The sequence below is a fragment of the Polypterus senegalus genome, chromosome 3, assembly GCF_016835505.1.
Source record: "Polypterus senegalus isolate Bchr_013 chromosome 3, ASM1683550v1, whole genome shotgun sequence".
NCBI classification, from domain to species: domain Eukaryota; kingdom Metazoa; phylum Chordata; class Cladistia; order Polypteriformes; family Polypteridae; genus Polypterus; species Polypterus senegalus.
In genome coordinates, this window is record NC_053156.1 from 285,901,610 (window position 1) to 285,929,583 (window position 27,974).

General features: G+C 35.6%; 1 protein-coding gene across 3 annotated transcripts; it reads right to left on the minus strand.

Annotated features, from left to right (window-relative positions):
• Positions 1-532: 532 nt before the first annotated feature.
• On the minus strand, positions 533-27,693 carry tmem183a (transmembrane protein 183A). Of its 3 annotated transcripts, none has more exons than XM_039749360.1 (8): positions 27,486-27,693; positions 14,222-14,311; positions 12,715-12,882; positions 11,493-11,649; positions 6,828-7,008; positions 5,812-5,892; positions 2,402-2,557; positions 533-1,649 (listed from the first exon to the last, which is right to left on the minus strand). In XM_039749360.1, exons 1-8 carry the CDS (start codon positions 27,505-27,507, stop codon positions 1,464-1,466), a joined length of 1,041 nt encoding a protein of 346 aa, XP_039605294.1. In that variant the 5' UTR covers positions 27,508-27,693; the 3' UTR covers positions 533-1,463. The 3 variants fall into 3 exon arrangements, with proteins under 3 accessions (XP_039605294.1, XP_039605293.1, XP_039605292.1); XM_039749359.1 differs by lacking the exon at positions 27,486-27,693 and adding an exon at positions 26,362-26,580 and having other exon boundaries at positions 11,493-11,646; XM_039749358.1 differs by lacking the exon at positions 27,486-27,693 and adding an exon at positions 26,362-26,579.
• Between the last annotated feature and the right edge of the window lie 281 nt (positions 27,694-27,974).

Below are 27,974 nucleotides of genomic sequence, written 5' to 3' on the forward strand. Positions count from 1 at the left end.
ATTAAAATTAACAAGTAAAACACTGATTCATTACTAGGTTTTGCACCTGATTTATGCACTCATCTAAAATATATAATAATGAGAGTTTACTTGAGAAAAGAGAAAATTTCAAAATAAAATGCAGATTCCCTACATAGTCAGTAGCTGATCCGTAATGCTAGAAAAACAAGCCTTAATGCTCATGTCACAAAAAAACTGTAGCGTGTGCCATTAAAGCCACCTGGCCCAACATACCCGCTACCTGTACACTTTTGAGTTCTTCAAAAACAAAACACAGACTTAAGTTCCATTTCAACTAACTATATATACACACACACGTGACTCATGAACTTCAGAAGGAAATGATAAAAAAGCAACTAGAAATATCAAAAAAAAAAAAAAGTACTAAAATGATATGATGACTATCTAAGTTTGACAGCATCAGTACAAAAAAAACACAGAACCAGTTAAACTCAGGAATTCCAAAAACATTTTCTGGCCATGTTTCTATGCACTCTAAAATTATATATATATATATATATATATATATATATTTTTTTCCTTTGTACCTGGAAACAGAAATGATTTCCTTATAGTGGTAGAGTGTAAAGATTCCTCTTGTTTTCCTTAACTTTAAAATGAGTACTTTCTTTTTTCTTTGAAAGAAACCTAATCATCACCATCATCTGAAAAATATGCATTTCAAAACATAATTTTAATCAGTAATTGGACAATGTGAAATCAGAACAAATTTGTAAAAATGAGTATACTTGTGGGTCTTCAGAAAATACCACATCATCATCCAGAACATGAATTAACACTAAATATATAAAAAGTTAGTGAACAGAAGTGAACGCAAAGCTAAATTGAAAAAAATGGAGACATGAATACTCGGATAAAAACTATGGCAGGCGCAGGCATTCCCCATTTGAGAGTCTTGAAAACTGGATGACAGAGGTGAGGATGGGGAAAAAAGGAAATAATAATAATAATAATGTTTCTCAGGCCCTGACAGCTCCCTCACTAAACATCATAATGTGAAATATGAAAAATTACTCTTTACACTTGCCAACTATTCATTGCAACTCTAGGGTTCATGAGATCACAAATATTTTGCTAACATTATGAAAACATTAGATAAATTATAATTAAAGGTCATTGCAAGAGAAGGAGACATCCATGCATCACAGCACCATTTTCCAGTGTGATCAGACATTGATGAAATACATTAGAATCATTACAATAAAATAATAATGACAGCATTCCATGATTACCCTGTTATATAATGAAATACCATAATGGGCATATGTAAATTTCATCATAATCCTGAAAAGTGCTTTTCTACAGTGTCAACAAGTGTTGCTCAATTTTTCAATGTTATGAAATTTCAAATTACAGCCAAACTGGCAGGGTTTTCAGCAAAAATCTTCAGCTTCAATTTTTATGATCCAGCATCATATTCCTGCTGACTTCTTGAAATGTTATCAAGTATTAACAGAAGAGGGGTACTGAGGATGCCACCAATCCATGAGACGGACACTGTGTACAGGATCAAGAACCACTTGGACACCTAGATCATTCCGGGATTTCTTGCCTTTAATGATGGGGGAGTCTTGAAAAACAAGTCGCACACGATGATGCCTCATATCCGTGCTCACGTTTATTGTAAACTGCAAAGACATTAAAAAGTGACATCATCAGAAAAAGAAATAGTTCCCGACAAACAATTTAGAAGGAACTTCTACATATTTTACATAAGGCTACACTTATCTATGTATGTAATAAAGTTAAAAAATGTCAGACATGGAATAAAAATTAGATGAACCCCTTTATAAAAAAATGGTCAAAACTGCTCCAAGTTATAATACAAATTAAAAATCTTCTTTAGAATCTGCAACTCAAAATTTTTGGTTCAAGCTTATGAATCATTTATATTCGGAAAAACACAAATCAACATATTTTGAAAACAGAACAAGTTACCTAATAGCTTATGCACACTGCATGAATTTGTTTGTTCAAAGTTACTGCATATTAATATTAGCACAACATTTAATAGAAAATAAACATTAAAAATAACTGACTGTAAAGATGAATCTGAGATTCATTAAAATCCTGTTGATTACTATACAGTGTAAAACATTTTCTAGGCTCCCCCCCAAGATATTAAAAAAAAAAATAAAAAAAGTGTGCTGGTTTTGTCTTATGCACTACAGCCTAGAACCTCCACAGCTTAACTGCAAAGTTGTCAAAACGGCACATACCTGAAAAATTGCCAAGTTTACTAAAAATCAAAATATTGCTTCTGACAAAGAATAGTTCCAGATTATGATGTTAGAGTATAATATTTTTTAAAAAGAAATTACACTAGGGGGTCAAAAAGTTAAAACTGACTAGTAACAATTTTAAAATGTAGTAATCTTACCAATGCCAGGGTCATGCCCATTACAACGGAAGTGAAAATGAAATTGAGTGTTGTAACTTGCAATAGATAGCAGTCCTGGTCTGGGTTAGCATGAACATCTTGGTATTTGCAGGGAAACTGTAGTCCATTGTGACAGCCATTCTTAAACTTTGGAGGCTATAGAATAAAAATAAACACATTGATTTGTTGTGATAGCCATTTTAAAAAGAAAGTATTTGTATTCAACCACTTCCATCAATTCAAAGGGTTACCAGTAGCTACACAATTCTGTCAAATGAGCATACTACAGACTAGCACTCCTGAACAATAATGATTATTCTCTATATTTGCCATATACAATTTCTTGTCAGGAATATTAACAATTTTTTTCTTTCTTTAATTATTAATGCAAGAAAAATGCATACAATTTTTTAATCATTATAAGAGATACATAGAAACCAAAAAAACACTGTTATATTCATCAAGTGCTCACTAAACATTAGAAAACAACTAACCAGTGCATACAGTTATGTGGTGTCGCCTAACTCTTAAGCACTTTCTTTTTATAAAACCCCAAAATATCCTAACTCTTCAACCCAAATATTTCAGGCACATGGACAGTTATGGCATGATACATTTAGCTAAGCATACATCTACCTTATGTCACCTTATGTGACAATAAATCTGAGATAAACTGATTACACTACTTTTTTTAATCTGTGCACAGCCTTGCATTTTTCAAAAAAGGCAACACTGTTGTCTACTTGCATATCGTCATTAAATTTGAAATACCAATCAACTATCAGCGTTATGCGAGTTCTGTAGTTTAAAAAAAAAAACAAAAACAAAAAGTGTGATTTTTTTCCTACAGCTGATGAAAATACTTTTATTCAGAATGTGATAAGAAGAAAACAGACGCTTTTTGAGTAAGAAAAAAATAGATTGTAACTTTTATTGGTACATATTTATTCAAGCAACTGTGTAATGAAGGCAGTACTTATTTTACGCTTTGATGCTAATGGAGAGTTGAGATTTGCACCAGTTTTTAAGCTCTGAATGAATCAACCTTAAATCACCTTTGTAATATTACCGAATACAGCTATTGGTAATTTCCTTTAATACACAGTTCTAATGCAATCTCTTTCCCAACACCACCAAGGACCACCCCATCCCCAGCACCCATTTGGTCAAAGCGCCCCCACATCCACAGATGCTTTCCATTGTCCAACGGGATTTTTGTAGTTCAGAAAAATAATTTCTTCTCACCGATTATTTTCAGTACAATGCTTAAAACATTCATTTCATTATACGGTCTTAGAAACTTTCCTGTGAAAAGCTGGGTAACATAGCTAGAACAATACATTTTATACACAGTCATCTATACTTTACTCAAGATGTATTGTTACTCATTAAGTAATAACAAGCAGTTTTTTCAAAAAATTGAAGTCTACTGTAAAAGGTATAGGATGAATAAATGTATGTCCACACTGCTGTGGATATGGATGGGTATGGGCATTAAAAACTGCAACAGGTATAGGTGGGTGATAGTCACCAATCCCCAACATATGGGCCAGTTCCGTTTTAGCGCGTGTTCACAAGTCCATTTGTACATAAGATACTTTTAAAAGTTAATTTGTATTTTGTTACAGATTTCTTTTGTTTTTGAACAATAAACAACAAAAAGCACATTTGTTTCCATTGTTTTCCATCAAATGAGATTGCCATTTATGCCATCAAGTAGCCTACATATGCAGACCTAACCTACCTCTCAACAAATCCTATTGAAAAAGTATTGGTACTGTACAGTACACAAGGAAGTGCTTTTAAAAGTTAATATTTATTGTCCAGTTAAAGATTTCTAGTGCATTTTAACAGCAAACAACTGAAAGTTATTTTTTATTCCCATTTTTTTCATTAGGTGATCTCGCTAGAATAGACTCGCTCACCATTAGCTAACGAGCCTACATGAATGTCTTCAAGTCCACTTCTGGATGCCACACACAAAGTTAGCAATCGGATAGCACAATCACTCAACACCTACTGAGTACCACTTAATATTGTTAAATTTTGAAGAGAGAAAAAAAACCCCACCACACACACAAAAAATTGTAGAACTCCTGTTTGAGTTTATCAAAATAAAAGCCTTCGGTATTCCTGATGGGATGCTCATATCGAAGGGTTTCATACATTAGAGTCTATTAGGACAGGTTGACGAGAACAAGTTGTTCACAAGATCCAACTAAAGGTCCCTATTGTGCCCGTGCTCCACCAGACTACTTGGTTTTGTATGGCACGTTAATGCCATCATCGGAGTCAAGAAGAACTTATCCTTAACAAGTTTCCAGCTGTGCCCCCATGTTCTTGTCAAACATGCTTAATTGCAGAGATCTTGGGCATGAAATAAAGCTCGTTAACTCATGGTTAACAGAGATACAGCCAAAGCACAACCACTTGTAGAGGATGCACGCACGTGACTGAGAATGTAAATAGCAGCATGGGTCTTACACTTCTCCTAGAGTCAGACACGCAAGTTAACTTTCATGCTGCTGTGGAATTTGAAGTTATGCACAAGTTTACATTTTTTACTTATTTAAATTTTTAATTTGTTGGACATGCACTTTCGCATCTTTGAAAGTTTGTAACTTGAAGGGTCATATGTAGGGGACATAAAGTAAAAGATAACATTTGCTGTTAAGCTAACAAGCCTACTGTTTACTAAGCAGCAATTTCAAATTCTCTTTAATTCATTTTACAATACATAAGCTGATGCACTTAACAACATGGTCCAAACTGAAACTAAAATTCCTTGCTACTGTCTAACAGCACATGAGGACGACTCCACTGATTCATTTTTCTCAGTTGAGTTTACTACTCCACTTTCTTTAACATAGACTAATATTCCAATCACCTCTCGCTCTCTGCTATACGGAAGTCAGTACTGTTAAAACAAGCTTCGGCTTGCAGTTTGCTGCACAAAAAAAACAAAAACAAACAAACAAACACACTACCCTAATATCTTGAGTAAAGGAGCACTGCTACAAAATGATAGTAAAACTTAGGGTGAAACGATCGGCTTTTGTGATCGGCCCACTTACCGACAGTGTACAGTTCTGTCTGATTGTGACACAAAACTGAACTCCATAGTGGCTCTTTAAATATAATTAATAAAACTTACATATATATTTCCAAGTGATTTCAGAAAAAATCCAGAATTAAAAATTAATATAAAATGCAAAACTAGAATAACCTTGTTTGTTAGTTTTAAAAACTACCAATATCTCGAAGCACTTGTTCAGAAATTGGTCAATGAAAAAAATTAAATAATTAAAATAAAACCGCATTCTGTAAGGGAAAAAAAAAATAAAAACACCACAAACACACACACACACACACACTACAAGCAAAAGTTCAAATAATTTTTGGAGACTTACCTGCTTCATAAATTTAAAATTAAACTCCCACATTGTTTCAGATCTGTTGCCATCAACTTTGTTGACCCAAAACAGCAAACACTATAAACAAAAATACATGTTTAATATAAAAAGATTTTTTCTCTCTCTCCAGACTGCCAGTAATTTTTGTTTCAGTCGTGAACAGCTATGTCACATTTAGCAAAGCATAAGTAAAACATAAGGTAAAATAGATAAAGATATACGACATAATTTCTAGTGATACCGGTTTCCTGCAAAGAGCACAGGAAACGTATTAAGAAATAAGTGAATGCAGAGCAAGTAAGGATAAATTTATCGATTAAGGAATATTTGCCACAAATCCTCTCCACCCCAAAGTATGCTTTGAAACTGGGCAACTGATGCAACCAACCTCTGCACATTCATTTAAGGGTATGCTTGGCTTTTTTAGACAATCACTGAGCCTCATCCCTTAAAAAAAATTTCTCTGACAGACTTCTAATTTCTTACTGCTATTGTATGTAGTAAGTTATCTAGTCAGCCCTTCATTTGCTCTGAGCATGAAATGGCCAGGACACAAGTTAGACACCTCAATATCACACAACACAAAACTAGTCAAAATATTTACTATCTTAAAAAGGCGGCTTCAAAAAACATACATCTTTGTACCTTTCAATATTAAGATGATTAAATTTCACATACAAATATTCCCAAAAACAGCCAATATCTGATAGATCTTTGCGCAACTGGCTTTTAAAGACCCTTAAGTAATCTCAAAAGGACTTTATAAACTTTTTTCCTCATTCATATTCCTTACATTATACGCCATCTTGATAAACTGAAAATTTTGCTTATGGTTCAGCAAAGTGCTATTACAGATCATATTTCTCAAAAGAAAAATATAAAATCAAATTGCCGGATTTTATTTGCTATTTATTACATTATCATTACTCTAATTTGGAAGCTCAACTTAGGAGGTAAATTTATTTCATGACTACATTGATTGCAGTCAAATTTCTACAATTGTATTTCTTTACCTTTGAATTCAGCAAACTTGTAGGAGTGGACTCTGGTATTAAAGGGATTTTTGTAGCACGAGTACAAAATGGCTCATACATAAAAAACAGAGAACGGATTACACAAGCACGGAGACATCTCATCTTTCCAACAGAGTCTGGCTGCAAACGTACTGGCAATTGAGCATCCATATTATAATGCCTGAAAAGAAAAATAAATAAGGTATAGAAGCACTGCTTAAATAGAGTAAGATGGCTACATACGATTTAGTATAAAAGTGAAGATATGTAAAAATTAGACACCTAAGCAGAAAAAAAAAAAAAAGAAAAAAATCAGCAAAGCGGATAAGTTGTAAATTGCATAAAAAACAGCCAAGATATGGATTGATTTCCAGAAGCAAGCAAAGCCTCATCTCCCTCTAAAAAGGTAATGACATAGCTTTAAGATGTGATGGAGTCCTTAAAAGCCACAATTTCAAAAAAAAAAAAAAAGTACAGCTAAGGAAAATATGTTCTTGCACCCAGTACCAAAAAAGTCTCAATAGTCTCAGCCAATTTTAACTCAGGCTTACAGAGGTACCACTAAACACATTCTTACTACTCATACTTCTGCAAGGTTAAGCTTAGCTCCTGCCTATCCAAAAAGAAAAGAAAAAATTACAATATATTTTTATGACAGCAGAAAGGCTGGTTGCAGCCATTAGTTAAGGAATTGTAAGATACAAGAGTAAGGACACAAGCTGAAAAAATAGCATCCAGTCCACGTTTTATTTGCTTGAATGGTTCTGTTCAATGTGGCCCAGTATATGATGTTAACTAAATAATTCTCCCCCACCTCCTCAGCAGTATACATCCTTAATACGTTTTCTAAGATATTGTTAACAAAAATATTTTGTGCAGCCAATTTGTGTTAGATGCTGTCAGTGTACACACTGCATGTGTCACGTTAAATATCTATGCATTTTGTGGTTAGTGAATCCAGGTGACTAGAAACTCTGTATAATGAGAATTTATCTAAATATAGTACGAAAATCTATCACATGTAAAGTAAATAATTTCTTTAGATTCTGCATGAACCTTTTTTGGTGCAACTATTATCATGCCAAAAAACTCAAAATTGGCACTCACAATTCAATTTATAGCCCCGTTTACTCAAACTGCAGTTTTGGCTATTAAAAATATTTCAATATACAGTATAGTAAAAAATGCAGCAAGATAAAAACTTACTTATGAAAAACAGATATAAAACATGTCTCACTCCATACAATTTTGATTAACAATCTTGGTATACATTTGTTTTTAATTAATATATTTGCTTGCGTTGCATTACTTCACATGATGTAAAAATATTCACAAAACACTGATACATTATGATTAGGAAATGCAGTGTACTTTACTTAGTAAAGAATACTGAAAATATTACATTACAACAATAAAATAAACCAATCTACTTCAAGTACTGATCATGATAAAAAAACAAGTAGTAATATTTTTTAAAGGGGCAGTGAAAAATTGGAAATGAAGCATCTAACAGCAAAACAAATATGCTATGTATCATAGGAATAAAAATACTATCTGAACTTGGACCATGGCAAATATATGGGCTATTCCAGGATACAGACATTTAGAGGAAAGAAATAGCAAAATAGGGACATAGAATGTCACGAACGTAACCACAGGGTATGCACAAACCAACAGTGTACCCAAGGGACAGAAAGTGGTGACTGGAGCAGATTTCAATGGACATGTTGGTGAAGGGAATATGAGGTGGTGATGGGTAGGGATGGTGTCAAGGGGAGGAATTAAGAAGGTCAGAGGATAGTGGATTTTGCCCAAAGGATGGACATGGCTGTGGTGAATACGCATTTTAAGAAAAGGGAGGAACACCGGGTTATGTACAAGATTAGAGGAAGATGCACACAGGTAGATTACATCCTATGCAGAAGGGTCAATCTGAAGGAGAGTGAAGACTGCAAAGTGGTGGCAGGGGAAAGTGTAGATAAACAGCACAGGAAGGTGGTTTGTAGGATGACATTGGAGATCAAGAAGAGGAAGAGATTGAGGACAGAGCCAAGGATCAAATGGCAGGTTGAAAAAGGAAGACTGCAAGGTTGAGTTTAGGGAGAAGGTGAGACAGGCACTGGGTGGCAGTGAAGAATTACCAGACAGTTGGGAAAACAAAAGGCGTATGATGAGTTGTATGAGAGGTTGGACACTAAGGAGGGAGATAAGGACCTGTACTGTTTGGCTAGACAGAGGGACCGATCTGGGAAAGATGTGCAGCAGGTTAGGGTAATTAAGGATAAAGATGGAAATGTACTCACAAGCAAGGAGAGTGTGTTGATCAGATGGAAAGAGTACTTTGAGAGGCTGATGAATGAAGAGAACATGAGAGAGGAGAGGTTGAATGATGTGGAGATAGGGAATCTGGAAGTGCAACAGATTAGCAAGGATGAAGTAAGGAAAGCTATAAAGAGAAGGAAAAATGGAAAGGCTGTTGGTCCAGATGACATACCTGTGGAAGCATGGAGGTGTTTAGGAGAGATGGCAGTGGAGTTTTTAACCAGATTGTTTAATGGAATCTTGGAAAGTGAGAGGATACCTGAGGAGAGGAGAAGAAGCGCACTGGTACCGATATTTAAGAAAAAGGGGGATGGATGTGCAGGACTGTAGTAACTACAGGGGGATAAAATTGATGAGCCACAGCATGAAGTTTTGGGAAAGAGTAGTACTAGGTTAAGAAGTGAGGTGATGATTAGTGAGCAGCAGTATGGTCCCATGCCAAGAAAGAGCACCACAGATGCGATGTTTGCTCTGAGGGTGTTGATGGAGATGTATAGAGAAGGCCAGAAGGAGTTGCATTGCATCTTTCTGAACCTAGAGAAAGCATATGACAGGGTGCATCAAGGATTTGTGGTATGGTATGAGGAAGCCGGGAGTGGCAGAGAAGTATGTAAGAGTTGTACAGGATATGTACGAGGGAAGTGAGACTGTGGTGATGTCTGCGGTAGGAGTGATGGATGCATTTAAGGAGGAGGTGGGAAAACATCAGGGATTGGCTCAGAGCCCTTATTTACAATGGTGACGGACAGGTTGACAGACGAGATTACGCAGGAGTGCCCGTGGACTATGATGTTTGCTGATGACATTGTAATCTGTAGCAAGAGTAGGGAGTAGGTTAAGGAGAATCTGGAGAGGTGGAGATATGCTCTAGAGAGGAGAGGAATTAAGGTCAGTAGGAACAAGACAGAATATATGTGCGAGAGGGAGGTCAGTGGAATGGTGAGGATGCAAGGAGTAGAGCTGGCGGAGGTGGATGAGTTTAAATACTTGGGACCCACAGTACAGAGTAATGGGGATTGTGGAAGAGAGGTGAAAAAGAGAGAGCAGGCAGAGTGGAATAGGTGGAGAAGAGTGTCAGGAATGATTTGTGACAGACAGATATCAGCAAGAGTGAAAGGGAAGGTCTACAGTGATACCAGCTATGTTATATGGGTTGGAGCCGGTGGCACTGACCAGAAAGCAGGAGACAGAGCTGGAGGTAGCAGAGTTAAAGATGCTAAGATTTGCATTGGGTGTGACAAGGATAGACAGGATTAGAAATGAGTACATTAGAGGGTCAGCTCAAGTTGGACAGTAGGCAGACAAAGCCAGAGAGGCAAGATGGCGTTGGTTTGGACATGTGCAGAGGAGAGATGCTGGGTATACTGGGAGAAGGATGTTAAGGATAGAGCTGCCAGGTAAGAGAAAAAGAGGACGGCCTAAGAGAAGGTTTATGGATGTGGTGAGAGGACATGCAGGTGATGGGTGTGACAGAGCAAGAGGCAGAGGATAGAAAGGTATGGAAGAAGATGATCCACTGTGGTGACCCCTAACGGCAGCAGCCGAAAGAAAAAGAAATGACAAAGAATGTCGCTGTCATTTTGTACCAATTTTAATAAGCAGAAGCAGATTTCAAAAGGGCTATAAAGGGAAAAATGCCTATTTTGCTGCATAAATGTTAAAGTGTATTTCCTACGGTACATAGTGTATAATGTCTTACAATTAATCCATCAATAATCTTCTGGGAACATGTTCTACAGACTAAGGAAAAGTACATATATACACACACACACACACACAGTATATTAAATATTCATGTAAATTCAATCTAATTAAATCATTGCAGTGATATTTGGGATCCATTCCACTTTTAAACAGCTTTATTTCTGAATGTGTAAATAATCTTTACATCACACTTATTATTCTGAACTAACAAAGAATACAATGCTGAAAATGTGATACAGCTGCAACTTACAAAGTAGTAGATGAACAGAATGTATAAAAATGTAATCATACGGTTTTAATCCCAATACAGCTGGCTATGTTTGACAAATACAAGTAACTCCTTATTTTATAGTGTGTCTCCAAATAAAAATGGTGCCAAAAGCACACAAGAGCAAATAAAAAAAAGGATATATATTAGTAGAACAGAGCAGTAAATATTGAAATTATTCATTATATTCATTACTTTAAAAGGTTTAACTATAGTTAATACACAGTTAGAACTTTTCCAAAAAAAAAAAAAAAAAAACGACTTTGCAAAGGGGTACTCTCAATCTTACACTCATGCTTATATCTTAGAACTGATAACATTTTCCAGATTATAAGACAAGCCTAAACATTCAAGACAGAAAAATGTCTTACCTTCTATATAATCTGGTCCAGAATGCAGCAGTGCAAGTGACAGTCCACGCATTTTTACAAATCAGAGCAAATTTACATGTATCCTCTGGACGAATGTATGATGCCAAAAGCAGCCAAATATCGATAGGATACTCTTTGCCATCCAGTGCATCATCTTCTAAATACATTAAACAAATAAATGAAGAAACCAATTAAACTCAATTATCAATTTTTAATTTCACAAGTGCTTCATATAATAGGTATAATTTTTGTATGCATTATTCTGAGATCAGAGAAAAGGAGGCAATTACCTTTTTACGATCAAATTGATCTACAACCAAGTACATAAACTTAACACAATTTTTCACTATATGAAACAGACACGGAGTATGCCAGCATATTAAAATTCTACTAGATACAAATGATACAATGGAAAATGCATTTAACAGTTAAGATTTTATAAATATGGATACCATTATAGACAACTGGACAAATTAAATACAAAAAAAAAAATGACAAGACTTAAATGAAGTTTGATGAATCTATTCAAGGTCTGTATTAAAAAACAATTTAGCATTGCACTCAACTACAGAATACATTAAATTACAAAAACATCCGAATATTCATTGCTAACTTAAGAGATGTCTAAGAATTTTAATATGCTTCTTTTAAAATTAACCAAACACAGTCAAAACAGAAGAAAGAAATAAAACTGGTAACATTTCAACTGAAAGTTTGAATGATTATCCAGGCATGTATCTATTTATCGAGAAACCATAGGGACCAAAAAACCATACAAGAAAACCAATGCATGCAATAAGATAGGCTGGTCTTAATAATACTCAACAAGAAACAGGGACGAGGACAAAGAAAGGAACACAGTGTCGCAGACTGGACTTAAATATATACTTACTACAGCATTAACTGATCCTTCTGAAGCAGTCTATTAAAAGAAGATTTTTAATACAAGTGCAGATCTGTTCTGCAGCATTCTCAAGATTTGCTGCAAATGCTTCATATTTTTGCCTGATAAGGTCAGATATCAACTATTTATTGTTGCTTTTAACCAATCTAAAAGCAGAACATAAAGTGATAAAAACTACACCCTCCAAATTTCCCTTTCCGTCAGGAAGATAGCATATACGATCTTAAAAAAAAAAACGATAAAAAAAAAAAAAAAGTCTGTCTTAAACGTAAAAAAATAGTTTATCGTCTCAGAGGAACAGATCATAAAAGAGTTCACCTATATGTCTCTTGCTCTTCTTCTTTCTCGAAAGTTTTACACCACTGACACTGCCTTCAGTGTCCAGCTCATCACTGCTGTCACAGTCCTGTGTCCTTACACTCACAGCAGAGGACAGCACCTCTTGTACAGCACCTTGGGAAGCTTCCAAACCACACAGCAATTTCACTGCAGGGAAAAAAAAAAAAAAACACAACACATGTTCATCTCAAACCAAGAAATGATTCCAAAACAATTGTGACTTAAATATTGAGAAACAACCTGAAAAAACTAAACTAATTTTCAAATAGTACAATATGTTAAAGAACCAAAACAAAATACTATTTTTTTTTTTTTAACCAAGTTACATCTACAAGGAAAAAATGGTGATCTATATTATAAAGCAGCCTATTTATCATACAGGATGTCTATTTTAAAGTAATTCCGCAACTGAATATCCAAGCATGATATAATGCAAGAGTTAGTAAACTACTCTTCCTCTTTCTGAACCACTCAAAAGACTGAATCACTGTACATTTCTTGTAAGGTCATGTTTTGACGAAGGCAGGTTCTCCTGTAGAATAATACACAGAACTAACTTCTTCTGACCACTGTCCATTCAGAAAACCTTTAATTTTTACCATCTTATTTCAACAAATCCTTAATCCAAATATGCCATGAATCCCCAAGAACAGTCTTTTTTCTCCAAAAAATAAACCAAATGAAGTTTGCCACTGCAAACACCAAAGGCCATCTCTTTACTATTTACTGGGCGCTTGATTCCATAGTAATCAGAGGAATTCAGCTACACATACAGATATACTGAAGTGGTTTCTTTTCCACTGCTTCTGTCTAACAGGGTTTAGGGTGATGGCTTTCAGGTATTAAGATTAAAATAAACTGCCTACAATTGTGTCTACAGGCTGAATCCCCCTCCCCACACCACCAAGTGTACATTATAATATTAGTATTCATCACTTAGCCACTGCTACTGTAAATTTTGTTTCATGGATTCTAATGTTCTTTTTCAGTTATTTACTTCCTACAACCAGGCATTTAGTAGCTCATGCTGATCAAGTGGCAAATCATCATAATGCACCAAGAACCTATGGATGATGGAAAGAAAGGGAAAGCCAAGACTCTATAGAAGTATAACTCTTAGTGGATATACATTTCTTACATAATTACCTCCTTAGACCAGTGAAAACAATGTCCATGGTTGCCAATACATTACACCTATTTAATTTAATACATATTGCAACTGAATGCCAGCCTGGCAAATTATGACAGGGTTATAGGACATTTCTGGGGTATATTAAATACATGGGGTCAGAAAAGAAAACAGGGCCAGTCCCTTGAAGATAGAGTGCTTTGGAATGGAAAAAGGCTTGGGGCTAATACAGGGGGCTCTGCATTTACAGTCTTTCTGGGATGCACCCTTGGAGGCAGATGAGAAGAATAAAGTTAGAGTTAGAAAAAAAAATTCAAGAGAAACATATTAGTCAAGTTTACACAAATTGGGTCATACCTTCTTTTTCAAGTGCATTTACAACAGCTTTTTTAACCCTCCCAGACTTCACAATGGCTGGGTCAGAGTTAGCATAGTCAGCCACAGTAACTGAAATAAAAGAGACAGTGTGGATTAGATAAATTATACATACATATACAAAAACACCACCAAAACTAAATCCTCTGTGATTCAATATTAAAATAAATCATGAAAAAGTTCAAGGGGAGGATGTCTATACAGTTTTATAGGCAGTGCACATACACAAGGCAAAAAAGGAAGGGGATATTTAGCAAATTACAACATTAGTAATCTGAGACACTTGCAATTTTAATCACTAGGGGAGATGGCTGAATCCATGTTATTGTTTTTTTTTTAACATATACTAACACATTCCAAAAATATTTTGTACGATATTAAAACTAATCCAAAATAGAACATTTGGAATAATTAAATATACTAAAAACATCTAACAAATAACATAGCACTTTAATCTAGGAAAAATATACTGTATACATACTCTTCTCACATTACCTCATTTATCTGGTCATTAACTTGTGAAAATGCTGAACACAGGCTGCCAAGGAGGACCACTTAAACTAGGTAAGAAGATGCCAAGTACAGTCTAATGACACATTTCACTTAAATTTCTTATACACTACATTTTGAATATGCTGTACATTTTATCCAAACTCAAAACATAGTCGAAGGTAAATTTAAGAATTACACCGCACAGTATTTCTTCTGTGTTGAAAACACCAATTTACTACAGTAGATGCTGAATTAAATCTGATGTAGGTAGTGTACACGTGTAATTTCATTTCATGAATCACCCACACTGATATTAATATGCAGTAATAAGCAATGACTAAGATTTGTTTCTACTTAATAACCATTGGAAACAATTCATTTAATACTTTACATTGTTTTCAAAACAAATGATCTGTAAGCATTTAGAACTTTTGACTAAAATAATTCACCATCGTCTCGTCACAACACAATACTGCTGCAAAAACACGTACTGTAAGTTGTTTCCTATAAAACTGTTTGTGTATTCTCTATTCTTATTCAGTTGCCTTATGTATCTCAAATTCAGTATAAATGTTTACTAAATGGGAATTAACAAGTTTTTAGAAACTGCAAGCAAATTTCAAATGTGTAGTAAGTGTGGTAACAGAGCAGAAAATGGACTGGTGTGAAATTAGTTATGAACACTTGAAAATCAAGAAAAATCAACAATTGAAAATTTCTAATTGTATAAATCTAGTTATTTAATACATATATGTATAAAAAAAATTATATCCTACCATTTCATAATGAAAACATAAATAAGCACATTGTCCTCCTTTTGTTTACATGGGGAGCTTCTTAAGCCACATATACAGTAGCTTATAGTCAATGATGCCTAAAACCATCTGATCATATTATGGCAACAATATCAATTTATTACTAGATCTATTCCCAAAACAAGCCTTATTTCACTATACTACTGACAATGAAGTCTAATAATTTATGTCAGGCACCTTGAAAACAACAAATGGCAGACTGTTTTACAGGGGTTGTGAAATAAAGGATTAATCTTGGGGATATTTTGCAAATTAAAACATTAGTAATTTCAGACGCTTCATATTTGAATGATTATAGGTGTTGGCTGAATCCATTTTTTTTTTTTTTTTACTTTCCTGGTGTTCTTTCTAGATTGACTTTGAAGAAATTTTAAAAACTTTTACAGCAAATTACATCTGCTTGACTGTATACTGTTACTTTCTTGAAATAATAATCATTGAAAACAAAAACATGGAATGAACGCCATTAAATATTACTTTTAATTAATATTATCTGGTTAACATCACTTCTATATACTGATGCAAACAAATCTCACAACCAAAACTTACTGACAAATCTGATTTTAAAAATATGTTGTTAAAAATGCAGCTTTAGAGATGTGTAAGTAAAAATATTCTGAACAAATTTGTTATTCACTAATTCATGTGGCACAGATAAATCAATACTCAAAATAAAAATTCCTTCAGTTATACGTAATATTAAAAATAAAATTAAGTAAAATAAATACATGCACATTATTAGATAAAACTTTTAGTACTTGGTCACATCATTCTCTATAAACCCTATGTGAAAACTTCCCTTCAATCCAGTAACATACTGTCATTTATACTATAATCTGGAGAACCACCTTTGCCTCAAATGAAATTCAAGCCCAGTGGGCACTATCAAACCTACTTATATTCTTTCAGTCCTATAGTTTTAGTTTAGGACTTCAACAACTAATCAATGTTGTCAATAATTGGTGATAAAAAAGCAGTTTTGTTATTGATCAGTTACATGTTTATGCTTTTACCAAGAGTAAAGTTAATCACATTTTAAGATTTTGTGAAGGTGGAAGTGTACATAGGGTGCAAAAGAAAATGTGGAGTCATTTTAGTTTCACATCTGGTAAGAAAATAGTGTCTTGCAAGGTCTGCAAAATGAGCGCACTTGTCATGGGAGATCAACAGTGATGTGGAAGCACCTTAAAGAAAACACATTGAAAAGTCTTACTCACTTACACTTGGGGGATAATCCAGCAACGCCATAAATACAACTTTCTGCTGCTACTTTGGAAAGCTCAAAATCCTTATCTAAAAAAGTCCTCAACAATATGAAAAACTTCTTCTGTAGGGGTGGTATTTGCTTACGTACTGTGGGGTTTTGAGACCTGACTTGCCAAACACTCGGGTCATGTTGTGGTCTTTAACAAATAATATGCACTAGGCAACTATTATCTACACTTAGCAATGGATTCAGCTTTCTGTTTCTTGATTTTGAAAAAGCTTTCAAAATTTAAAAGATAAACCTTAAAGCTAGTAATTTGCGGCTGCACATTTTTATATGCAAATGATATATTATGTACTTTTGTCATGGAGGAGAGCATTGCACAAGAAAAACTTTGATTTTGAAGAACTTTTACTTTAGCACAAATGTTGCATTTTAAAAATCAATCATTTAATCAATGCAGCAATAGTCAAAATTAATATAGTAACAAAAAAGTTAACAGTTTCAGCTCTGCTTAGCTATCATAAAGCTGCTACTAAAACCACAACCTAAGTAGTATGCTTTGATTAGCCCATGAGCAAGAGATAACAATCCGTGTTCAGGCTTTCAGGAGTGAAATGTGTACGGTAGTAATTTTTTTCCTCAGGTTCATCAAGGCTCCTAAAAAGAAAATCCAAGTTCTGAGCAGTAGACAATAAGCAAGTCTATTCATTTCACCTACAAATGTTACACTATGTATCTACATGTATATGTTGTGTTGCCTCTTAATTGCGATCTATGTTAGTTTTGTTTATTTAAGACTTTTTGTCGATCTTTATTTTTTTTTGGAACTGTAGAGATTTTTACAGCTTATTAGTAGGCACTGTGAAAATAAATGGCGGATTTAATAGATGGTCATTTCTATAGTGACTGAGGATCATTCTAATCAATCAGCATTCCTCAGTTATATGAATTTGAGGTTGCGATGTTCACTGCACATTTAAGTTCTTAAATATTAAAGATTAACTTTGCTGTAGTAAAACCAAGCTGTGGTAAACAATAACATCCATTGATGGCTGACAGGCAAAGACAATAGCATTGCCAAACTTAGCAATGTGTAATTAGATAAGTAAAGTGAAAATGGCCATTTATTAATAAAGCTCAAAAAAATAGAGGATTTTTTGTGATCTGTGAAATTTTTGTTGCCATATTGTCTACTATTCTAAAGAGGCACTTCAGTTGGAATTGTATGCACTACGTACATATGGCAATAAACATCATGAACTGTCTGCGATATTTCTTCTAATAACTGAATCACATATTGGATTTTAGAACTCTTTAATGACCAAAATGGACAAATGAAATTTAGAAGCAAGCCAGTCACCATTAAACAGCCCTGTTGTCTTTAAAATAACCAACTTTTAAAAACTAACAGATTGCCAAAGTACTGAGCCTGAATTTAATTGGTTTAACTGTCTTCACAAATTTAACTCTTAAACCCTGGATGAGGGATAAAATATCATACAAACTACAGTCAACAAGCATGTTTATCATATACAGTACATGGCTGACATCATATTACCAATAGTACTTTAAAACTGATCATTTTTGGAGACCAAACTCATTTGCCAGAGGAAAAAGAATCATACAAAATACTATATACTGAAAGCACATGGCATGCAGCACAAGGGAAAATAACTGCAATAGAAGGTAAAGATTAACTACTTTTTCAATAAAATTTTAAGAGTTTCAAAATTAAGATATTTCAAACAACAAAACTAGATCTCATGAACCAATAAAAATATCAACAAATCTAAAGTTAAATTCTACATTTAGAAGCTGTAATGCTTCATACAGAGCAATAGCAAATGTTTTACTATTCTAGCACTGTCATGATTATGCAACACACCACTCACTATCTTTGTGTAACAGTTATATTTTAATGCAGCAAATATCAGTCAGATAGGTCTGCTTAACCAGAACTCCAAGTTAAACCAAATTATAAAAAAATATATAGACTAGAAACCAATTTACAGAAGACAAATTACTTATTATAATTACTATAATATATAGTATATAAACTTACAATTACTTACCGTTTTCTTTTATTCTATTTTGTAAACTAAAAACACAAGCCTCATTTATAAAACTTTTCATGGATCCAAGTGCAAAAATATGCACATGGTAAACAGGAAAATGCATATGCCAAAAAAATCTGATTTATAAAACTTGGTGTAAACACATTTCTGTACAATTTACTTTTATAAACAATCATACGTGAATAAACAAGCATACGCAAATGCTCCTGGAACCCTGCCAGTTCTCACACTGAAATATACAGACTACTCTAATAAACCATGTACATATCCAATTCTTATACTGCAGACCTTCATTGGCTAGTAGAGCAGCCTCCCACCTGAAGCATCCAGCCACTGCCAATTGCATTTCAGTATTTCTACAATGCTCACCGCACAACATTGAAGTGTCTCTCCTCTGCATTTTGTAGTCAGAGAAAAGCATAAGGTGCCATCATCTGAGCAGGCAGCCACTATCCCTTGGCACTGCACATGTAATGACATGATTGCTGCTACAATGAATAGTACAGGCCATATGGTAAACTGTTGGTTCAGCTAGTTACCTTACGAATAAGCCAGCCATCATGTTCAGCACCTTTAGGAAGTTGTCTGCCAATGCTACTTTGTCTCAAAGTAAATGAATCAGGGGTTGAGCCAGGCCACTGAGCCACAACACTGATCACTCTCATCATTGCATCACAGATAAGATATGCATTAATGGAATGTAACTGCTTCAGCTTAACAAAAGCAATGTCATTCTCGCGAGGTGATCTTCATTCAAAAAAAGCGTGGCCAATTGTCACGATTACGCTAGGAAAACTGGACACTGCTGCAAATTTCCTTCATGCTTGGCAGAAAGGTTGGTTTGGAGGTTGAAAGGAAGGAATTTATTTTGGTTGGAGAAAGACGTATAAAGAATGATACGATCATCTCAGATTTCTCTTAAAATGTGTCCACACACATTTATTAAATTTATTCTGACATTTCCTACCTAGTAACTGAAAAATAAATACTGCCAAAAATGAAAACTAATAATAAAACTCTGTCAGAGTCTGTCAGTGAATTATTGAGTATCTAGATATTTCAGGATAATATTCTCTTTTGTAGGAATACTGTTTTCATATATGTATGGAAAAACAAAATCACTTTGTTAGGTTTGCTGTTGTGAGATTTATATTTACAGCAGTTAATGAGAGGAGGTCACTTATGATGATTAATATTTTTTTGACAATTTTAATTCAAATTTTTGAATATAGTGCATGTGGGGTTTTGTTTGCAAGATTTCACTTTGACTAGCCTATAGTGAAGGGATGTATCTAGCTGGTTTCTTATGCACAGAATATTTAGACTGAAGGAAATAGAGTCAGTTAGAGCAAGACACATTGCTTCCCTTTTTTAATTATGACAGTTTGTGGGGAAACAGAAAAATCCAGTATTTATATTTATTTCATGCATTTCAGCATTCATGCACTCCAGTCAGTGGGAACTTATAGCTTAGGATTGAAATGTGTCGGCTGGAGGGTAGAACCTTTTTGCACTAGACTATCAGCAGATTCTCACCTCAAAATGACTCAATTTGTGATTGACAAATTAATAAAACTCAGAAAATTTCTGGTAATGCAAAAATCGGTGAGCTAAATTACTGGAAATTACCAAAAACACAGCAAAATGTCTTTACCAATCTGCAGTTTTATCAAACTTATAAAAAGACACTGCAAATTTGGAAATGAAGTACTTCATGGGGATTCTCCAATAAAACTTATCACCACAAAGCGCATCAGACAACACCAAAAAACATAACAGCGAGTATGAAGAACAAGAATGTAGAAAGGCTGCAGTGACAAGCAAGCATACATTTGTTTAACATTCAATAATGACGGCATTTCAATCATCATAGTATGGATGACAAGAAAAAAAGAAATAACCACCAAAATTATGGAATTCACAAGAATAACTACAAATGCTATAATTCTGATACTGGTATCGTATTTTAGTCCAATACAATGTTTATGTACTTGTTTAAAATAAAATAAAAAAAAAAAAAAATGTACCAATGCCTATAACAAGTACTATTAACACATTAAAAAGGTATGCAATGTGGATGTTTTCCTATAATTAACAATGAAAACTCAAGCCTAACACAGTAAAATGTGAAAGCAAAATTAAGAATGAGTATGGTGAAATTGCTTCTGGTGGTACACACCAGCGCCAACACTGCAACAGACTCTAGCAAGGACAGTGGAAAATGTCAAATGATAACCCACGGGCAGTGAAAAGAAACGCTTGCTTAGTATATTGTTCTTAAAGATCAAACACTGTCAGTTGTTGATAACATGGGATTTTGGCACCTCCTGAATGTGACAGAACCCAAGTACTGTGAAACAGACCAAGTCATACCCACATCACAGTGATCCTCTTACTAAGGATGCAGGAGTTTGTAAAAAAAGCATGTCTGTCAGCTTCACCACTGACATTTGGAGCAGTGGTGTTTGTCCAATGTCTATCATCAGCTTAACTGCACAGTGGACTTATGAGAAAGTTGCTACTTGGCGTGTTATGCTGTATGCAAAGCAGTTTGAGGCTCTCATTTCACAGTAGGTAATAGCAGATGCATTTCAGTAAATGCTTGGCACTTGGGCCATTCTGAAAAGTTACATGCACGTTGTGGTCTGTGACAATGCCAGAAATTTGATAAAAGGCATCGATGACGATGGAGTCCCAAGCTTTTCCTGTGTTGCTCATACGTTCTGGCTTGCAGATAGCAACTTTTTGCACAGCAAAGTGTTGCAGATGCTGCAACAGTTGGACATAAAATACTTGGGTATTTCAAGCATTTTGCCTTAGCATAATCCTGCATAGAGGACAATAAGCTTCGCCACTGTCCTCAAACCTACGTATCCCAATTTAATTGGGTATGTGATGACCTTCAGTAAAAGCAGCACATGTGGTTGTGCAACCGTTTGCTTTGTAAATGCCAAGGTGGTTTACTTAAATAAAGAACTTCACTAAACTATGCTACATATTTTTCACTTATTAATCTGTAAATGTTGCGTTACCTTCCAAGCATTCGGTAATTGAAGAGTTTGTTTCACACACAAAAAATGCCCGGTTGTCACTTTCTGCTTTAATCAATGAAACGCTCAAAGGTCACTTAACATAAACACTAACTTTGGCAGATCATATTACAAGTAAATGTGCTTTTATAAATAAGAAGAGTACTTTTTTTTGCCAATCACTATCTGCTGCATCCGTCTTCTGATAGAATGAGACGGAGTAGAATCCGTGCTATGCTTCATCCCTTCAAAATGGAAAGTTTTATTGGTATAGAGTTTTATTATTAACTGTTAATATTACGACCAAGCACTGAACATAAAACGTACATGTTGGTTTTATTGGTTATGCAAGTCTGCATCAATACTGATAACTCTGCGTTCAAGTTGACTATTTTACTTGAGCAATGCTGTTTTTGCTTTTGTCCGAGAATAAATAGATAGATAGATAGATAGATAGATAGATATATTTCTATCCAAATTTGTTATTTTAATGTTTCATATACTCACTATTAAAAATTTGTTCAATGAAATATATCTCATTCTAACTCAGACAGATAGATATTCCTTTGAAACCGCATGTGTTAGCAATAGATTTCTACAAATCTGTGTCCTGAACATGACTGTGTATAAATAAATTTAAAGAATTTATTATGAATTACTTCTCTAAGATGGCCAATTAAAACAATCATTGACTTCAAAAACTTCCTAAAATAAATATGTAGCATTTTGGAACAAACTCTTCAATTACTTATTATAAAATGTCTAAGCATCAAAAATCGTCTATTGATTGGGCGCAAAACTGGCATGCATATTATTAGAAAAAAATGTTTACTGTTGTAGACAGAAGGATCGGTTCTTTTCAAATATCTACACAACCACAGAGAATGTGTTGCTGGAGCTGTAGGAATTGTGTGGCACAGAGGCAGCTGGACACAATTATTATGCGGCACCACCGGACAAAAGTCTCCCTGGGAGAGACCACAGCTTCTCATTCAGACAAAAAGTACTGGTCAGTAAAACTGTGGTTCCTCACTTTGTCTCAGATGTCAAGAAAATACCTTTCAGCTTCATGCAGTAGTGTAGAAAGTGAGAAATGTAGTACACTGACACGCATTGTTAATGAAACCAGAAACAAGCTTACAGTTGAACACGCAGAGATGCTTCTATTCATCAAAAGGCATCTACCACTTACTTTCCCAAAAGAGTCATAGACCATTTCAGGGGCAGGTGTTCCCAAATGTTTTTGACCTGTATACCTTCTTTGATTTGAAGTTTAACAGCCACAACTTTCCACTTCCTCTCATCTTCTGCCTCATTTTTTAGTTGCCCCCATTCTTTCGATGCTGACCATTGTTTTACATCAGGGTGTCGAACTCTGCACCTGGAGGGCCGCAACGGCAACAGGTTTTCATTCTAACCACCTTCTTAATTAGTGACATTGTTTTTGCTGCTAATTAACTTGTTTTGCCTTAGTTTTAATTAACTCGACAAACCCCTAAGTTCTTTCTATTTCCTTAATTAGCAGCAAAACAATAATGAGGCACAAAATGAGCAAACAAGTGACCAGCTAACCACATTATCTGAACAAAGAAAGGTAAGGGTCTCGGGAAGGTTGATCTCTCGGGTCAATAATCAGAAACAGAAAATCAACAGTTTGGTTAATGTCTGCTGTAGCAGAATGAGAGCAGCAGTAACACATGGAATTATGTAACAAGTTTAATTAACAGCAAGAATTGGCTACTCATTAAGAAAGTGATTAGAGTGAAATTGGTTAGAGCTTAAAACCTTAGTTTAGTTGGTCATCTGTTGGTTTGTTTCACATCTCATTTCTGTTTAGCTGCCATTTAATGAAGAAAAGAATTAAGAGGACTGAATCCTCAAAAATAGGGCTATTAAAATGAAGGGAAAAGGAGTTCATTAGCTGTGAAAATAGACACGGATTAGGAAAAGGGTTAGAATGAAAACCTGCAGCCACTGTGGCCCTCCGAGCCTGGAGTCTGACACCCATGTTTTACATCATCACGCCATGTTATTTCTCTGCTTTCTTCTATTGCCCGTTGCATCATTTTCCCACCCGCAATTCACAGGACATAATTTGTGAGTGTCAACTTTCTTCTCATATCCTCCACCATATTTTATACCAACCCTCTTCATCACTTAATGTACAGCAGGTTTTCATTATTCTTTAGCAGCACATCTCCAAAGTTTTCTGCCTCTTAACGAGTTGCTTTGCCATACAACCATGTGTCGCTACCATGACCTTGCACAGGAAAATGCAGGTTTTAATTTTTTTTTTTTTTCTTTTTAAGGTCAATGCTTAGATTCCTCTTCAGAAATCCTTAGCAGTCCCAGAAAATAAAGGCACAATTGGAGCAGTCAAATCCCCGGTGAATGTGGCAAGATCTACAGACAATAATAACGGCAATATAGTGATTACTTCAATCACTGTGAGCAACTCCTGATAAGCTTATTAATTTCTAGGCACAGGGCAGGAGGTCCAGACAGTATTACAGGATGTGTTTGAAGATCATTGCTGATCAGCTTGCACCACAATTCATGATATTTATTTTTAACCCAATTCATACCAACATGCTTTAAAAAAATTCACCATTGTCCCTATACCCAAGATATCCCATCAAACTGCCTTAATGACTGTCGTCCCAGTGCACTAATGCCTATAAATAACAGTGAAGTGTTTTGAGGGGTTAGTCAAGAATTACATATCTTCTTCACTGTCCACAGAACTTCATCCATTATAGTTCACATACCACTCAAGTATATATAGTACTGGTCTGTCTAAACAAAAGGAGAAGGGTTTGTGTGTGCGAATGCTACCTATTGACAAGGGTTCACAACTTAATACAATAAACCCCTCTAAGCTCATAAACAAGCCCAGAGACCATCATCTGAACACTTCACTGTGATGCTGGGTTTTCAACTTCTTGAAAGACAGGCCCCAGAAGAATCCCTCACCCTTAACACTGGGGCTCCACAAGGCTATGTTCAGATTCCTCCATTATACTTAATTACATATGACATTAATATCATTGTCAAGTTTGCTTATGACACAGCTGTGATAGGCTTGAACTCTAACAACAATGAACAGACTTACCTGGATGAAACGGAGTGTCTTTCATACTGGTGTCATAACAGTCTTCTCGTGAATGTCAGCAAGACAAAGTAAGCTGACTGTGGATTTTGGGAGAAAACAGCAAGGCACTACCACCCCCTCAGTATTAATATCACTTAGGTGGAGATGATGAGGAGTTTGAGATACCTCTTTGTCTGCATCGCAGAGGACCTAACCTGGTCCAAGCACAACAACACCATGGTGAAGGCGGCATGGCGATGTCCTTACCACCTCATGGTTGCTCTCCGAGATACCTGAAGAATTTCTAAAAACCCATCATTCAAAGTATCCTGAATAAAATACTACCACCCGGTTGGGAAACAACATGCAGCAGGACCACACAGCTCTGCAAAGTTTGGTGCATTGGATTTTTATGCATCAGAGGGCGTGCACTCTCTAAATTACAAGACATCTACACCAAGCACTGTCGGACCACGGCAAAGACAACTATCAGAGATGACAGCCGTTCCAACGATGGCCTCTTATCTGTGATGCGGTCTGGAAAACACTAACGGGGCCCTTTAGTCCACTTTAGAGAGACCAAGCGGGACGTTCTATCCACAGTGTATCTGCAAGCCTAAATGAGAACAGTACCTTGAGCTACTTGATGCCCTGATGTTAATTATCCTATATTAAGTTACTTATTTCCTGTACATTTTTATAATAGTGTTGTAATGTGGTCATTGGTTTTTATTGATTTATAGCGTTGACTGTTGTGATTTTATATTCTCCTAATACATGGTCTTTAAAAAGTTCAGCAACTTAGCAATTCATTAAACACTGCACTGTGCGTAACTGTATGCAACGGATAAATTTTTTTCCTCCACCCGGCAATCCTCTTTTCTCTGAAATTCAGTTTCCAAGGAGTTTACATTTCTTCCTACTGCTACAATTGTTGACGTTTTACATTTATCTGTGACGTTTCCATCTTGCTAATCATTACTTAAGCTTTAGTTGCACTCATTTTTATCCCACATTCCCTGCACGCTTTGTAAATCTATTAGACCATCCTTTACAAATCTTCTACGTACTCTCTTAACTTCCACTTCTTCCGTTTCTCCTGAATCTGTCCTCATCTTTGCTTTCCGTTTTCAATACAACATGGCTATAAACCATTTTCGCGTGCCTCGCTATACCAGTTTCGTCCAGCATAACTAACAGTTTCTCATGATTCACTTTGCATGTTTATGTGTGCATTTGCGACAGCTAAACAAGGCGAACTGAAATGTTTGGAAATGCTCTTTTCGCCAGTACCTTTATATGCCCATTACATCCAAATAATGTGTTACAGTTACCAACCCCCTGTTGATAACCCAGCTCCTCCCATGAGCTCGGACTCCCCCCGCCCGTCCCCGACCCAGTTTGTATTACCTGACTCCGAGCACACGTCGTCGGCCCGGAACTTCAGCCGTTTTCGGATCCCTTTCTTGGGCATGACGGCGTCAGCGAGTATATGAAGCCGGTTACCGAGGTTGTGGCTCCTGCCATGTCGTATCGACAAGCAGAAACACAGGGAAACAGGAAAAAGTGAAGGAGAAATTAAAATAAGCTCCACCGGGATCTTCAGCCATCATGGAAGTGAGGCGGGGCAAGAGGAAGCCTGCGACTCTCACTGAAAATTACGTCACGACGCACTGCGTCCGCATGCGCACAAAGGCTGCTGGAAGAAAACGTAAAATCAAGGGCTTCAGTGGGGTAATGCCTTAAAAGTAATTTAGGTTTAGATTTAAGTATACCTTATTATCCCGGGATAATACTGTCACCTTGAAGTGCGATTGTGTCTTAGGAGAAGCGACATCGGTTCGAAATCTTCTGCGTGATTTTCCTTCCATATCATTATTCTGATTAGGGTGAATTGGCGGCGCCAAATTAGGCCGTATTGGGCGTGTGCTTCACAGCACAAAAAAAAAAAAACTAAAATAGACGAACATTTTTTGTCCCACACATAAAATACTGGAATTAGAACCTCGTGGATATTTAATGGAATATTCTGTTCATCCGAATGGATTATTTTTATTTACCTTGCGTGACACCAACCGGGCTCAGTAAAACATGGTGTTAACCTGCTGCTTTTATTTATTCGTATACTCGTGTTTGTTTCTCAGATGATCGTTATAATGCAAGCAATTCTTGATACTACTTCAGTACTTTTGTTCAATAATAAAAATATCGTTGTGAACTCGCGCTCCATTCACTCTCAGCCCCCTGAGTTATAACTGATAAAGCCGGGGTTCGGAAATGAACGAGTCATCAAAAAAAAAAAAATACATCGACAGGAAGCCACAGCTGTCTACAATGTAATAAATACGTTTGTTTCGTATTCAATGCATTTTTACTTGTACTTTTGCGTGTGTTTTAAAGCATTTATATGCACGATTAAGAAGACACAATATCCTTAAATATCGTTGTTAAAGATCTAGCGTGGAGCCATTAAGCCTCTTTAATCGTTAGTACCCTTTACTTTAACTTCCAAAAGAGTAACAAACCCAGCATACCTTTTGCAGAACGTGATGACATCTCTGTAGGTTGTTTCTTTCAGATTCAATACCTGCTGAAGTCTTGGGTGTACCCTTACTTTTGGGGAGTCCAAACCTTGAGGGTGGTGCCCAAAAACCTTGAAGGAAAAAAAAAAAACAACAATCATAGACAATTATCTAGGGGGTGTTGCATCACTTATGACTGTTGCATTGTGTTCCAGCACTCTAAATCAGGGGTTCTCAAACTTTTAACTTGATGAGCTAAATAAGAAAATAGATACTATAATGGAACCCAAGGAGAGAATGATTATCACAATGACATTAGATCCACCAATAGACACATAACAATGGCCATACAATAGGAAATGTTCCCTTTATAGCATAATTCTGACATGAATCCGGTATTACTGAAAGAGAAAGCTGGAAGGCAAACTTATCTGTCTTAAAAAAAGGATGTGTGTCTGTGTCCATCCGGTTGCTATATCTCTGTCATTCCAAAAGATGGCG